At 36.4% G+C, this 17,374-nt stretch overlaps 1 protein-coding gene across 1 annotated transcript in view; it reads left to right on the top strand.

Annotated features, from left to right (window-relative positions):
- Nucleotides 1-17,374, top strand: part of LOC128473690 (uncharacterized) — a 140,821-nt gene that overhangs the window by 58,900 nt on the left and 64,547 nt on the right. Inside the window, exons 12-19 of the mRNA XM_053455944.1 lie at nt 6,175-6,290; nt 7,458-7,489; nt 8,128-8,222; nt 8,364-8,538; nt 11,193-11,300; nt 13,082-13,228; nt 14,909-14,996; nt 16,346-16,502. Of these exons, the coding sequence (XP_053311919.1) occupies nt 6,175-6,290; nt 7,458-7,489; nt 8,128-8,222; nt 8,364-8,538; nt 11,193-11,300; nt 13,082-13,228; nt 14,909-14,996; nt 16,346-16,502 (918 nt within the window). The remainder of the gene's footprint in view (nt 1-6,174; nt 6,291-7,457; nt 7,490-8,127; nt 8,223-8,363; nt 8,539-11,192; nt 11,301-13,081; nt 13,229-14,908; nt 14,997-16,345; nt 16,503-17,374) is intronic.

Genomic DNA, 17,374 nt, shown 5'->3' with positions numbered 1-17,374 from the left:
CTAGCACTCAAGTTGCATTCAGGCCTAAAATATGCAGAACAAAATAAAAGTATAAAAATGATTTCTTACATTTCCCCCTGTTTATGGTTATGTACCATAAATAAATGTTTGCTGTCCATTCATACAACATTCGTATCCCATTCGTATCACATTCAGTGAGTGCAGGAAGATATGTAAACGATAATATTATAAAAAAGAATCTGTGGAAGACTGATGCATCCTACGTCTTAAAGTTTCCCTTAATATCATCTCTCCTTGCTTTATCTTTTCTTGAATAGTTAAATACGATTTTCTTATTCTAGATAATAAACATATTTGAAAAATAATACATATAAAAGACACAAATAAAACAATAATGGATGTAACAAAACATTGGTGATAGCGGAACCAACAGATGATTTTGCCATAATTTCTGTAACAAATAATTTTGGACACAAATGTAAACATGCAGACAAGTCTAACTGTTCCGGTTCTGACATATCTGTGGAAAAAACAAAATCAGGATACTCTAATTTATAAAATAATAATTGTGTACTACTGACAGGTACTCCCAATACTCTCATAATGAATAATGTTTCTTCTTTATCTGCCATGGGTATTATACATGTACCTTCACATACATTATTACTGCATTCTATTACTATACTCAATAAAACTACTTTGTTTATGATATGTTCCCAAAACCCAAATTTATCATCTTGTGTGTAGGTCCCTTTAGTCCAACTAAATAAATGTTTAGGCCCTATCGTAACATTTAACCTCACATTACTTTGTCTAGTAAAGTTAATTCTAATGTTACATACTGATAAGTACCCTTTCATTACACCAAAACACACATGACCATTGAAATCATCAATTTCTCTTTTCTTAATTATGTCTGGGAACCCTTGAGTATTGTTAAATTGGCTATACATTGGTTGTCAAATCTGTAGATCTTCTTAACTCTGTAGATCTTCCTTAGAACAGTCAATCATCAGTATTGTCACCGTCAGAACTGCTAGAAACAAAAAGGATTGTCTCTTCTTGAATGTCAGATGTCTTTGCCATGATGGACTTTTTAATGATTTGCATTGTCCATTCGACTCTTTCATACAACCTAAAAAACACAACAGATATGCAGCATCAAAATCTTAGCTGATACAACACCTTTATTATTATAGCACCTCACTATAAAACATGATGTAATGTTCTAATATGATTCTTAAGAACTTGTTTAAAATGATTAACATTAAAGACTGCATCATTTTATAAAATAACCAAAAAGCAAATTATAACACATGAATTTGGATCATATGATGAATTTTAAGAATATGGACAATAGTAAATAATACCTCAATTGATGGAAAAACATATTTGATCAATACAATACAATACATAGTAATCCTTTTTAGTCATGACACAAAACCCTGTTCTCATGAACTAAATTAAGGTTTTGAATCAACCTGAGAAGCAAGAAAGGAAATATCCCTAACTTGTACTTCTGCAAATGATGGACACTATGTAGTTGCAGCTTAACAGATACAACATATCACGTTACAGGATCTTAACTTAGAGAATAAAACAAAACACAAAACGTTAACATATAACACATCTGATGTTGTTCATATAGTTTTTTCTTATAAATAAATTAACTTATTCAAAACATCTTCATAGAAGACAGAGTGCAGGGATACAGTACGAATTAGAGTTAATTGCTATCCTAGCTCCCTATATACTGAATCAACATTGATCTACGTATTATAACTCCCACCACACTTACAACAAACATATTCCTGTGTAGTTCCTGTATTAGGTAAATCTTCTTTATTAACTTCAATCTCCCTGATTTGCCTAATCATTGGAGTGTAAAGTAAATCTATTTGAGGTGTTACAGCCCTGTTAGTATATACATTTGGATCTGAACTGTAAACAAATCCATTTGATTTTCTTTGCTCTTTTAATTTTTTATTATAGAGAAATTCGCGACATTGTCTTTTAAAATGTCCCAGTTTCTTGCAATAGAAACAGTGAAAAGACTCTTTATTCCAAAACCTGTGTCCCCTGGGATTCTGCATCTGGGTATGTTTAAATTCCTGAGGGGGAGAAGGGGGGTGAATGAAATGTGATCTCTCCTTTCTACCTATATCCTTGCTATTAACCATGTTAACTACAGACACATTCATTTTAACCCCTTCATGTCTGCATTCTCTCCTGATTTTATCAATAAATGCAGCAGCATCCTCAAGCGTTTGCATATCAGAAGCAATTGCTATGCTAGTAGGATCCAGGTAGTTAAACTTTTTAACAAAAACTTGAATCATAGAGGCAGGACATTCATCATCAGAAATGTTAAAAACTAATCTGTAAGCCTGCTCAAATCTTAACAAGAAAGAAAATGGATCCTCTGAAATTGTAGGTTTCAGGTTTTCTAGTATGTCAAGTGTTGGATTTTCATTTCCAGTTGTAAACTTAATCAACTGTTGGAGTCTATCCTTATCTGTTCCATGGATGATTTTATCATCCTCCACTATAGGAGAACTTATTGGAGCTACTAATCTTCTACTCATGTATGTAGGTAACCAAATTTTAAATAAAATATTTTTCTCTCCATTAGCCAAGTTATACTTGTCTGTGCTGGATTCAAATACATCTGCATTACCAAATGCATCCAAATTAGAATTATACGGCGGTATTTCTTTAAGTAATTTCATTAATTCGCTTTGTATCTGCAATTTTAATTTTGCTGCTTTATTTCTAAGCTTCTTTCTTTGCAGTTCCTGTTCTGAACTGACCTCTTGTTCATCCTCTACATTTTCTAGTATTAAGCTGTGTCTTTGCTTATCTTTCCTTGTGTTAACACAAACTTGTTTCAAGTCCTTCTGCAACTTTGTAATTAACAAATTCTTAATTTCTAAACAATCAGACAAATCAGAAATTTCTTCTGTTAATAACTCACATTTAAGGCATTCTTTTTTTATTACACCCACATTGTGCATTTCATTTGTAACCATGTCACTACTCTTTAAGTTACTTTGACTAACATTATTAGTCAGATCATCACCACCAGCAAGTAATGTATTAAAAATCTTTATCATTTTCATTACATTCCTCAACTTGTGTTTATCCTTATTCCCAGAAAATATCTTTTTGTCTATCTTCTTATTTGCATCTTCACATTGACGCCATAAATCATACCACAAAGCTGAATCACTAGCCGTATAAGGAACAAACGTAAATTCAAGTTTACTTTCGGAAGACAAAGTATTAACAAAATCCATACTTACCGTAGATCAGTTGCTTGCTCAGTCTGCTCTCACTACGATACACAGTTCTGGAATGCTCTTCCTTCTCACCACGTGGTCTGGTAATGGTCTGGTAGTGTCGAATTACACTCTTCTGATCACACTGCTAGGTTTTTTTGTTTTTAGTCAGAGGATCTCTTTGATCTCTTCAGACAACTGCACACTATCCCCCCTTTGTCGGAAGAGGAAAAGTAAAAAACAAACGTGCAGTAAAGGCTCGCCGTAGAAAACTGACTAAAGACTGGCTGGCTCGTCAATTTGTTAGAATATTTTTTGTCTTGAATATCTAAGCTTTTCCAGTGATCAAACAGCAATCAAGACCACAGCTTCTATGTCTTATTAATTAGGTTTATTCGATGACAAATTATCAATTCATACAATACCAATGCTGGAACAAATGTTGATTAAAGGTACTGTAGGCTTAGTATCTTGGTGAGATGAAGATGAGAGCGTGGAAAGAGCGTAGAAAGAGACCTTGTCTTTGTAGTCATGCCAATTTATACCCCTTTACATTTGTTTAGGGTATACGTAAAGGAATCCTATTGGAACAGTCATATGATACACCGGCATTCCACAGAAGACCCTCTAAACTACGTCACTGAATTGATACCATATGTTCCTAGCACTCAAGTTGCATTCAGGCCTAAAATATGCAGAACAAAATAAAAGTATAAAAATGATTTCTTACAGCCTTTTACCCCCTATATGGCACTCTGCCCCCCCAAATATACCTTAAACCCGCCCTATATGACAATCTGCCTCCCTGATATGCCACTGTGCCCCCCCAGAGTTACCAATGCATCCCCAGTCTCCCGTGCTTCAGACTCCCTGGTGTCTAGTGGGGGCAACCGGTGAACTTCTGCTGCTACCCAGCACTTCCACCAGGGGTTCTATGACTGAGCCCCCGGAAGGTCATGTCACGCCTGGCAGAAGTGTCGGGCAGCAACAGGGGTTGTGTGCATCGTGCAAACATTCATTGGCTGCCAGAGAGAAGGATCCAGGTCCCCTGCAGCTCTGCGAGGGATCTGGATCTCAGTTTTATATGATACAGTATGGCTGTTAATCCGTATGGGGGTGTACGACCTGTGCTGTGTGTGTACCATACGCACCATAGCCGGCCTGGCTAGTGGGTCAGCAAATGAGACAACTTGGTTATGTTTGGACATCCAGCAGGCCACTTAGCTTTGTCTGTGGTTTCCAAAAATATAACTCCTAAGGATGTAACCGACTGCAGCTTTCCAATCTAAATTGTAGTATGACTATGACTGAAGTACAAGCTGGACTGACATCTACATCATATAAGAAATGAGAAGGATTTGCTGTTTGAACCGTAGTAGGATTATAACTGTTACCTCTTCCGTCGGGTTGCCGGCAGGGACGCCGAGACGCAGCCCGCGCGGTCGGCTCCCTGCTCACGCCGTCGCGGTGAGCTGCCGCCGGGTCCGTCCTCCTTCGAGGCGCGTGTCCCTGCTTCGTGTGTCATGAATATTCAGGTCACTCTTAAAGTGACAGATATAACTAATTAGGAGGGTAGGAGGATCTACATTGTTGGAGGGATATTTAAACCCTCATTTGGCACTACTACCTTGCCTGTGTTAGTGCCTTTTTGCCTACACTAGCGTTCTGAATCCTGTATTGTCTCTCTGGTATTGACTCCTGCTTGAATCTGACCTCCGTTGTTTTGCTGCCTGCCCTGACCATTGCGTGTGACCCCGACTACTCTTTTGCCTGACCCTTTGGATACCGTTATTATTTTTTATTTTTTGTTCCTGTGTTTCACCTACTCTATACTCTCGGTGGTGAATGGCTAGTATCTCCTGTGCCCTGGTGGCAGTGCGTCCTCTCTCCACCAGGAGGCGCCGATTCTGCAGCGCGGTTCCAGAACCCGTACCTCGGTCGTGACAGTTAACACAGGCCTGCAATATGGATCCCGCAGAATTGGCAAGGATGTCCAACCATCAAGAAAGACAAGATCAAGTCCTAGCCGCTCATGCGTCTCAGCTCCAATCCTTGGAACAAAAATTGGATGACGTAGCTGGCATGCTCAGATCAATGGCCACGAATCCACACATCCACACACCTTCGCTTCCCACATCAACAGAGTGACTTTTATCATCAATTTATTAAAAGGAGAAGCGTTAGCATGGGCCTCGCCGTTATTGGAACAAGACTCTTCCATTTTGGACGACGCCGACGCCTTTATTGCTTCATTCAGGGCCGTATTTGATGCTCCAGGGAGACGTGAAGCAGCTGAATCCAACCTTATGGAGATACAACAGGGAAGAAGAACGGTGGCTCAGTATGCCGTAGAATTCGCATATGAAACTGAAATTTTTTATTTTTTGTTCCTGTGTTTCACCTACTCTATACTCTCGGTGGTGAATGGCTAGTATTTCCTGTGCCCTGGTGGCAGTGCGTCCTCTCTCCACCAGGAGGCGCCGATTCTGCAGCGCGGTTCCAGAACCCGTACCTCGGTCGTGACAATAACTAAGAAAAAAATTGAATTGCTCTATTAGCACAAGTGAAAATTGAAAACTAAGTCAAAGTTAATACCTTTATTGGTCAATATAGAAAAAGATATACAGTTTCATAACCATTTGGGATATCAAATCTCTCTTCTTCAAAAGGAATCAAATCCCTATTCCATCTGAAGAAGAGATGTTTGAGGTTTGGAAAGCTAATGTAACTTTACACCCTTTTCTGTGTTGGCCACTACTTAAAGACTCCTAACTACAAATAATAATAATACGATATTTTGGTAGATGCCATGTTTTGCCACCAAGTTTAACTGAAATGCTTTTGTTTATAACCTAACCTTGCCTTACTACAAGGTATGAAAACCCTAAACAATACTATAATTTGTTTTATTCTTCCATTTTAATGCTTGTCATAGATTTTGCTGCATGATGGATGTCACCTGTTTACATCTGATATACAGAGAGCCTGGATTCACCTACAACAAGGAGGACTGCTTGCAGATATACCTGAAATGAATCGCTTCAAGAAAAAGTAATATATGTTCCCATTTTAACTTTTCAAATGCATGTAAATTAGACTTGTAAATTTCTGACAAATTTATATTTTAATTTATGGCTCATAAGTTTTCAGACAACAAATTTTGTTCCTTGCCCTTTTAGTTCTAAAAAACAAAACTGTATTTTTAAAAAATTTGGAAACAAAATTTGTTGCCCAAAATCTAGTTTCTATCCCTCACTGCCCCCTTGATCACTCTGTGCCCACTGTCCTTATCCCCTAGTCCTCTCTCTACCCATTCCACACAGCCATCTGTGTCCTTGCTTTCTTCCCTACCTTGTATCTGACCTCCTGCTCACATCTGGTCTCCTCTGATCTCTCTGTGAAACTGAGAAGATATTGACTGGGGAGATGGCAGCAGGAGCAAGAGGGGAGAGAGAGAGAGAGTCAGTGTGTGAGAGTTTTTAGCTGCAGAGGAGAAACTGGCAGGAGACAGGGGAGGGAGTGGGTGAGCTTACAATCTTACGCATATTAATATGTGAGTTACTTATTAAAAACCTACTCGAAACTGTAGACTGACATCTCTCAAGTATCCACTCTCAAAGGGGTCAGGTCCTGTCCTGTAAACCTTGGAAGCATGTCTTTTAAATGTGACAACATTTTGGATTAACTTCTGGAGGTGATTCAGTACATTGTTATTTTTCCATTACTCTAAAGTGGATTTTGTGGGTGGTGGTAATGAATGGTCTCTAAGTTACTGATGAGGGGATAATGATAAAAAGTCCTGTTCTGGCATAAATGGGGCAGCTTTACTTGCAACCTTTGTAAGGCAGGTTACAAAGGTTCTTTGGAACGGTTGATATTGGCTGTTGAATGGCATGGCTTATTATACTCCCTATAAAAAATGGTTCTATTGTAGCATTTTATCCATGTGTTTGTTTATTTAAAACACATATGTAACAAAGTGGTAAATGGGCAAAAGTTGAATGGTCAAATGCAGAAGATGTAATGAGCATGAATTGTGAATAGCTATACATACAACACATGCATATCGGTGAATTATTGGCTGTTGTCTAAAAATCAGAGCTACCAGTAGACATAATTATATTTGTAATTCCACCAGGATTTTTTGCTTATTGCGGTGTGCCATATGACAGGAAAATAAATTATTAAAACAAACTAATTGGTTATTTTTGTATGCAGGCAATTCCATGAACAGTCTCTAAGGCTCCAAGGTATGTAATATCTATTAAGTATTCTGTAAGAGAAACGTAATTTTCTCATTGATTGAGAAAGGATTCCACCTTCCCATGGAGTATGAGCAGGAAGTGCTTCCTTTGTGTTTGTCTGTCTAGTATGCATTTAAGAGTCTGCCTGCTTTATGGGACGGCCCTTTTTTATGTACTAATGCAGGTAAGTCAGTGAGGGCAGTGTACTTAATTTTAATGTGCTTGATACATTCCATAACAATATCAATCCTGTTTGGGTTATTCACATAAATGTAAAGTTGTAATATTTATTTTCAGTTTCCAAGAAATCAATACATTGAGTTCAGTAAGTTGTTTGCCTTTAATAATTCATAATCAAAATCATGAAAATGGACCCTCTGTGCAGAGACTAAGACCTCAAGCAGTACACGGACCCAAGAACAAAACAAAATTGTAATATATACAGGAATATAAATGTGACAGCTGCTTTGATTTGGAGACTGTCCCAGAAAACCCAGTACATATGATCACCCTAGCGTGGCAATACATAAAAGTTGTATACATTACAACTTATTATTAGGCTTTCTTACAGAAGTATCCATGTAGAGTGTTCACCCTAGTATAATACTATACTATTCTTTTTTTATATATATATGATTACAAAGCTGGAAGGGATTCTGGAATTTTCAGAAAGATCTGTTCAGTGGGTGTGAAGGATATTGTGATGAAGTTAATTTTACAACAAAAAGCGGAGGCAACTGTAAGTAAATATGGTAATTATTTGGATTGTGTAATTGATTTGCATACATTATTTTGTCTCCAAAATGTTTTCTTATTATTTCTTGCTCTGTCATGCTTAACTTTAAAAATGTGAGTTAATACAAGGATGCTACTGTTTTAGCAGGCTTGTTTGCAAGAATTTGACCCGACATCTGTGAGGCTTAAGCTTTCTCTCTTTTATGGAGATATGATGCTAAGTTCTAAGACCAACTCTATGGAACCTAGTCTGTGTGAAGAAGTCAAGCTAAACAAAGGGGGCGATAATGAGGTTACTGCCTTTACAGTTCAGTTTAAGGGTAAGAATTTACCAACTAATAAAACTATGAAATGTATATGTTAAATAATGAACATATCTAATCCTGTTATTTGGCAAGTTGGGCACATCTTTGCATCCTCTAACACAATACACATTTGTGTATAACTGTGTAGTTTAGGGCTAGTGACTACACATAGGTAATTAAGAAGATTTCATCATTAAAATGTTCTATTCTTATTTTTGGTGTGGTGTAAACATAGAGGGCATTACGTGTAAAATGCACAACTTTTTAAATATGACCTAATTTCTCCTTGAGTTAATTTAAATCATATTTTTATTTCAAAATACCTTCACAAATGCTAGTATTGACTATGTTATTATATGAGGCACACACTAAATTAATTTACTAAAAAATATAACAAAGTATGTTGTACCTGTGATGCTGCATTTTCTCCCAAAATTGCATTTCTGCTACCTAACCTGTGATGGGATTTAGAACTGGTTTGCCCAGCGTTGGCCAGGACCTCGGAAGTGGTATAGCCAACAAGTAAGGCTATAATTTAACAACCATGGTTCCCACCATTTAATGTTTGCAGTAGTTATTGGTTACATTTGGTTTGGTGTTTTGACTAGATCTACTGCAACACGTTTGGAATAAAACTGCACTCATTTATCCTATTGCTGAGCGTCTTTTGAATTTGTTTAACCGTTTGTGGGGGTTTGGTGAAGTCCTGCTCGTGCAATAAGGACCCTCCGTTGTTTGTGCGGCCTGCACTCTTTGCCTGCTGTATTGACTAGATCTATGACCTATACTGCTGAAAACTAGACCTCACCAAAAAATGTTACCAACTGTCACTGAAGTAAACCCTGGGGAGGGTGAAATAGAAATTGACACCTTGCCTGACCTACAAACAGGCTGATGATGATATAAACCTTCTCTGACATTAAAATGAAACGGTTTCCAAGCTTTCAGCTTTATAGCAATCAGAATCAGCATGAACAATCAGGATAAGTATGAATCCATTAGTCTAAATTTACATTCTTAAGCAGCTATTTTCTTCACTGCCTTAAGGAAATTCATTTCCTTATTTATATTTTGGATATTAAAGGGGGAGGTGAACTATCCTATTTACTATATAGAAATGTATTAATGGAAACTAGAAAGCGCAATATCAAAATTGGCAGTGATGTCAGTTTAAGAGAGTAATTGAAAGTTTGGTAATTTCAGCCATTGACCTCAGAAATACTTGTGTCTCATTATTATTTTAGAATAAATAGGGACTTTACCGATGGATATCTGCAGTATCAATGAATTGTAACTCTTTTTAGTTTATACATTCAACACTGGTGTCATATGCAGGTATTTAACATTTTAGTAGTTTAAATATGCTACTATTAATTGAGGTGGATCCAATATAATTCATTACATGTAAGGGAATCATTGGAATCTGTTTCAAATGTTCTAAATGCCACTGTGTCTAATTTCCAGACCTGAGTCTCTCTATTAATAATACAATTAAGGGTGCATTGGAATGATACTGTATGTATAATAGTTGCTATGTTTGAAACAAACAGACTAAATCTTTATAAACTAAACTGTTTATATAAATTTGTAATATTCTCCATGTGTAATAACAATGCTTGCATCTGATCACTGAATTCTGTCCAAAGCAAAACCTGATAAACCGTATAAAAACAACTGTAAAATGTCCTACAATAAACAGATGCCCATGATCAGCATGGATTTATGAAATATGAGAAAAAGACATTTCCTCTCTACAAAAAGGAAATCCTGGAATCTCCCCAGTTAAGCAGAAAATCAATTACAATCTTTTTTTTAGCAGTACAGGTGTGAAAATTCCTACAATTCCCATCCTTATGTAACTTGGTACATAATGATATGTACAGACAGTACCTGTGATTTTTTTTTTAATTTTCCTTGCCTATGGGGAGGGATATTTGGCCTCACCGCTTCACCATTGCATAGCTAGTACTATCATCACCCCAAAAACTGCTATCCTGGCTCTGCCCCTACTTGCTTCTATAGAGCAACACGTGTGTATGTAGGTGTAAAACATTCACATATGCTACAATCTGCTGGTACATAAGGAGAAGATGGCCCCGCTATTGCAAGCTTCCATTCTACTCATGCACAGGAACACAGTTTGACTTTACATGCCCTTGGAGGAGAGATCAACTGGTTCCTGTTAGAGCTCACTACAAGCTGGAATCTTCCTTGGCTTGATTTAGTGATGTCGTTACTCGGCCTGCCCTCCTCCTTCATGTTGCAGGTGCAGGTTGCAAAAAGAAGCCTGCATTACCTTTATTTTATTGTCGGGCATGATGTGGTCTTTGAACAGGGTTGCTTGGGACATGTGTCAGCTGCTTTGATTAAGAGACTGTCCCAGAAAACCCAGAACATATGATCATCCATGTTTTGCAATAGGATCATGGGTTAAGGGCTTCCAGGTCTCTGGCTAATTGTAGATCAGATTAAGGAGACATGGGTATTTGTTGTTCTTATTATTGTTAAAAGACAAATACACTAATAAAATGATTAACATTTATATTATTGCTGACCACATTTGAATGGAAATATTTCAGATGAAATATTCAGAAGTATTAAAACATTTACTGAAAAGTGTATAATTTCCTTTTTAATGTAACTATTGTACCTTAATATGACTCTTACAGATATATATGAATTTAATTCAGTTGATCCATCAAACTACTTGAATGGCACAGACTTTAACACACAGCCCTTTATTGTATTGCAAGCAGTTTACACCAATGGAGAAAGAGGTATGTCACGTAATAAGCAAGCAAAGGCTAATGCATAGAGAAACAAGTATTTTCATGTTAAGGGTGTGCAGTGATTACCTAGGTAGGATTAGATTAAATGATCTAACAAATTACACTGATACACTAACTCTCTTGTTTAACAGATTGCTTGGACAATACGTAAAAATACAGTTGTGTGGAAAAGAAATTACACTCTATATGGTGATACTTATTAGGACATAATATAAATCATCTGTTCTTAGCAGGTCTAAAAATTAGGTAAATACAACCCTGAGATGAACTACAACACATGAAATATTATACCATGTCATGATTAATTCAACAAAAATAAAGCCAAAATGGAGAGGCCATGTGTGAAGATCTAAGTACACCCTTACTACTTCCATAGGAGTTAAGATGGTAAGTAGCAGACAGGTGCTGGTAATCAAATACCCTTGATTAATTGATCATCAGCAAGTGAAGCGAATGTTGCTGCCCATCAACCTGAGAAGGGTTATAAGGTAATTTCCAAACAATTTAAAGTGCATCATTCTACAGTGAGGAAGATTATTAAAAAGTGGAAAACAAGACAGTTGCCAATCTTCCCATGAGTGGACATCCCAATAAGTGGTCAAAGAAACTGCAAAAAATTCAAGACCAACATCTACTACAGAATGGCTCAAAAAGAAACAAATCAAGATGTACCTATTTTTTAGACTTGCTAAGGAGCAGATCATTACTATGTCCATATATCTAAAACCATAGATTTCAAGGAGGGTGTACTTTCATTTCACATAGCTGTAGGTACTCATCATATATGTTAGTTAATGCTAGACAATTTGGGGTATCTAAAAGAAATTGAGTAATATATTAATTTTACCTATTGCAACTCATTAATGAAAAGCTATCAGTCAAACTGACATTTGCATTTCCATGGCTCTGTCATTTGAATCTGTTTTACAATAATTCTGTTAAAACAATCTCAAAACAGAAATATCTATTGTTCTCGGGAGATTGAGATGTGCTTTTATAGAACACTGGGCTTGGTTGTAGATGTGCCAGAGAGACTAAAACATTTCATGTAGATATCAAGCAATTAAACCTAGACAGTTTTATACAATGATATGCATTTGCTTACTTCAAGTATTCAAGTGTACCAAGATACTGATATCACTATCCTTATGTGAAACACAAAATTTTACTCCACATATTAAAATTATCCTCATGACATCATGTTTCAGTCTGTACATAGTAAGCCAGGAGACAATCTACCATTTACAGAACACAGTACACCAGACCAGAACTCAGAAAGTTAGTGATATTTTGTGATATCCCAGCTGAATGCCAGCCCTCCATCACTATCATTTGATTTTTAAGTGACAGGGCTAGTATTTAGCTCTCCATCATTTATTTCACCAACTCAAGGTGATATAAATTGTCTGCCCTGTGTCAAGCTGGTTCACAGAGAAATATTGCACCTAGCCTTGGAACCTGTTAAAGAGTGGTCAACAATTGGTAACCCCATACATGTTCACTCTGCTACAACACAAAATAAACAATTACGGTACTATTGAAACTAGACATTTATTCTGAAAGCTACAAAATAATTCTGAGCTATAAGTGTGCAGTGTGTACAGATTTTTTGTAATCATGTCTAAGAAAAATGGATATAGCTATTTTAGCCTAAACCAGATGATATCAGCTGAAACAAAAAATAATACATGATTGATATGTAAGCAACACATTTAAAAACAGAAAAAATAGTATTAATTTGCTTTAATTGAGAATGTAATGTTTGCTAGATTTACTAACCCTTGGGTGGACTCAAGTGGAAGCATTTGAGGAGCAAACAATAAACATGCAAAACGTATGGAAACCGCAGCACACATCCTTGAGTTTATCATTACATCCTGGGAGGGATCCAGACAACGTTACTGAGAAAATACCAGGTAAGTGGCAATCAATCAATTGAAAATAATATTGGCTGATTAAATAGCACCCAAAAGAGCATTGTAGACATGTGCAAATGGACCAAAAAACTATTGGGATACATTTTTCAGTTAATTTTTGGCACATTCATTTTCGGGCAATGAATTTCATTCCCTGGGAAAAGAAAAAATGTCGGTGCGCTAAGCTAGTCACAGGCTCAAATAATACAAATGTGTAATACGAGGCCTACCAAACAGGTGTAAGCATGCTGCAAGAAACAGTGTATTGGCTGTACAATGTATACAAAAAACAAAAACTGTCTGCGCTTCTTACCCTAATAAAGTTGGCAACAAATATATAAACATAATATAAATGAGAGGTTTTGGTTATATGAATTGGCCAAAGCATAATTAAGCTCACCCGCCACGTCAAGGCACACTCTCAATAGGGTGAGAACCTACTCTCGCCTCCTACGTAGTGGACACACAAAGCAGTTTATACTGCTACCAAAACCTTATTAATGTGTTGGGGGAGGTGCAATTAAACCTCCTCCCTATTAACCTGTTTGCACATATTTGAGGTTGTTGGCTCCTCATCAGTTTGGTTGCAGCTTGCTGTCCAGGGGTTAATAGGGAGGAGGTTTAATTGCACCTCCCCCAACACATTAATAAGGTTTTGGTAGCAGTATAAACTGCTTTGTGTGCCCACTATGTAGGAGGTGAGAGTAGGTTCTCACCCTATTGAGAGTGTGCCTTGACGTGGCAGTCAGCTTAATTATGCTTTGGCCAATTCATATAACCAAAACCTCTCAGTTATATTATGTTTATATATTTGTTGCCAACTTTATTAGGGTAAGAAGCGCAGACAGTTTTTGTTTTTTGAATTTCATTCCCTGCCCATTCGGTTCGGCTGAAAATTCAGGGTATTTTTATTTCAGGAATTAAATTTGTTGCCCTGTGCTCACATTCACTCTCAATCACTCAGGATATAAACCAGTGGGAACTTCTGCAAAAAAATGAGGGTGCTTGCAGTGGTCTCCCACCCAATTGGAGAATCGGGGAGAGCATGTCACAGCAAGCGCATGTCACAGCAAGCGCATGTCACAGCAAGCGCTTTCATTTTGCCCTCATGTTTCATGGAAGAAAATTCAGAGGGGAGGGGTTCTGGCCTCTTTTTAGGGGCTTTGTACAAATCGTCAAATTTACCAGAATTGACAAATTTGCAAGTCGTACGACTCTGAATTAACACACCTATTCAGCAAATATACACATATCCAAAAATTCACAGTCTCTGCACAGACAAAATGTGTGAATTATTTTCTTGGCTGAAGATGCTGTTTTATATTTTTTTCAAACTTATTTATTGATTTTATAAGTAAGGTCATTAAAGACATATCAATACAGATACAGTAAACAAACAACAAACAGATATATATATCGACTTAACATTTAATCTGTTCCAGAAGGAAAATAGAACTGAAGTACATAATAAAAACATTATTCCACAAGATCAATTATAGATAGAAAAAAGAGACAAAACAAAATAAGAGATATAAGTGATGTTACAGTTTTGGTATAGTTATGATGTATGATCTATGTCCTAGAGATGAAATGCATCATACTGCTTTCTGTCTACAAATAGGATTGTAGTAATTTATTTTCAACATAACATACTGCTAACTGATATTTTATTCTTTCTAGGCTGCCATATGTCAAGTATTCAGCTAACAGTATATGACCCAACAAAAGAAACTCAAACAACAACCGGTGTATTGAACAGAGTAAAGCAGTAAGAGCTGATACTGACTAACACCAAACTCTAAGCAATTAGTATATAAAACCTAACATAGCAATGCAACTTAAAGTGAATATGTAACTTTTCCCAAATCCATCATTTTAAAATTCTATACACTATGTTATTGTATTTGCAAATTTAAGTAAGCAATAAATGTGTATTATAAATTCACCTTGGGCTACATTTATGGATACAGATCACAAGTAATTGAATAGCCACTTTCACATACATTGCATTAAAAACAATGAGATGGAAAAAAAATATTTGTACATCATGGGAATAAGCAGGAATAAGCAGGAAAGTGATTTGCCAAATGTTTTGACACAGATCTGAAATGCCATGAGATAAATTACTGTGACACTGTGTTATAGGTGGCTTTTTAAGTTAAGCTATAGTTATGTTAAAGGTGTTGTTGCAGCTACTCTGCCCTAACCCTTCCCAGGAATATTTATATAGTCATGTAAAATATTACTTATACAAAATCAGACACTGGTAGGTTGTTGCTATAGAAACTGAAAAAGCGTTTGCGCCGTTTTTATGACTATACTTTCTCAGAAAAAATGCCAGATTGACTAAGGCTGTATTTTCTTAAAATGCTAGAGAGCTCAATAAATATTTTCGTTTCAATTGAACAGCAATATTAAAATAAGTGATGGTAGTTCCTCTTTAAATAGTCAACACGTATAAGTTGATGCATTAATCGTATAAAGTAATAAATACAGTTAAAACACAATGGTAATACATAAATATTTCGGGAAAGCTGATTCACTTTTTGTTACTTAAACTCTTAAAATAAAGCACAAGAGATTAATCAAAACAAAACAAGCAATTTTAGTAAAATCTATAAGGTCAGTGACCTATTGGGTTTATTCCTTAAACACAATCTATGTGATTTACACTGATCCATAGTCACACGTTGAAAAGAAATGATGAGGAATAGCTCAATTGCCAATTTCTTTTCAAAGCAGAACATTGCCAACCAATGAAAAGGGATATTGATTATGTTTAATTATTATTGTTATTTATTTATATTGCACTTATTCGACATAGAGTAAAAATAGTAGGGATACAAGGTATCCACTACTGTTTTAAAGATGAAGCACTTTGAATGTCTTAATCACCAAAGGAGGATCTATAATACATTTTATTCCGTATGGAAATATTATGAAAAATATCACATTTGCATTCATGATTGATTTTATCAATAATAATTATATGTAACACAACTTTGTTATATTTAACATTATACACCTTTAAATTAGTAAATTATTTTTCTAGATGAGGCATAATGCTGCTATCCCTTAAGTAGTTTGTAACATATGTTTTACGGATGTTTTATTCAGGAATGAAAGAAATGCAGAACCAATGTTTTTGTCTATGCCTTCCTGGGTGCAGCACAACAAATCCACTATGTTGCCATCTCCTACAAGCTTACAGCAGGCTTTTGATTTGTACGTAGATGGCTTACATTATATCCCTGACAATGCAACTATAACAAAGGTGAGCAAAGTCAAGTTTCTAAACTAAAGCGTTATTTTTTTCCCAAAAGAAAGAATATATGGTAGTAAATACAAACTATGCAGTCCATCCAGTCCAGATTTAATCTTTCAGGCTTCTGGTATGGGGAAGCTGTGCGCCAGCTCTCTATATCTTCTCGCTTGATGTTTTGAAAGAATTCCTTGGTGTATTTCGGACTGCTATACACAATAGAATCGGCCCTTGTACTTCTGCAGTAGCAGAAGCGGGAAGCTCCATTAAGCATATAGAAGAGCATGATCCCAAAGGACCACCAGTCCACAGCAAGATGTATTTTTGGGGCTATGTAGAGAAATGTTCCACAATGACCTTTTGTGACTGTACTTCCAAAAACACTTTCTGCAACAAGGCCAGAACCGCATCATCAAGTAAGAGATTATCCAGCTTCGGGTCCTAATATATGATGCCCTGTGAATGGAGGAACTGGATGCCACATACCATCTCTGCAGAGTAAAATGCAGTTGTGTTCTCAGTATCATACATCCATGTGTGCTGAGTGAATGAGAGTGTGAGAGAGGGAGAATGACAAGAATCTGACATGAATGGGCAGGAAACAGAATTAGTTGTAAGAAAACGAATTGGCCAAAGACAAATTGAAAAATTCAATTCAATAGGTTTCGGCGCATTTGCACGTGTTTAGTCCATATCCTAAAAATCGCCACTTCTGGTTCCAGCTGAGATGTACTATTTCATTTTGATATATCTTGTTTCCTGTGTTTTGCACCTTCATATATTTTTGTACATTATGTTCAGGAATGACACATTGGGAAGATTAAAATACTTGAGGATAGAATTTATCCCATGTAATTAAATCCACCATAAGGATAACATACTGA

The sequence above is a fragment of the Spea bombifrons genome, chromosome 2 (genome assembly GCF_027358695.1).
Source record: "Spea bombifrons isolate aSpeBom1 chromosome 2, aSpeBom1.2.pri, whole genome shotgun sequence".
Taxonomy (NCBI): Eukaryota; Metazoa; Chordata; class Amphibia; order Anura; family Pelobatidae; genus Spea; species Spea bombifrons.
The sequence above is the reverse complement of the archived record's forward strand: the minus strand, read 5'-3'. Positions and strand labels throughout refer to the sequence as shown.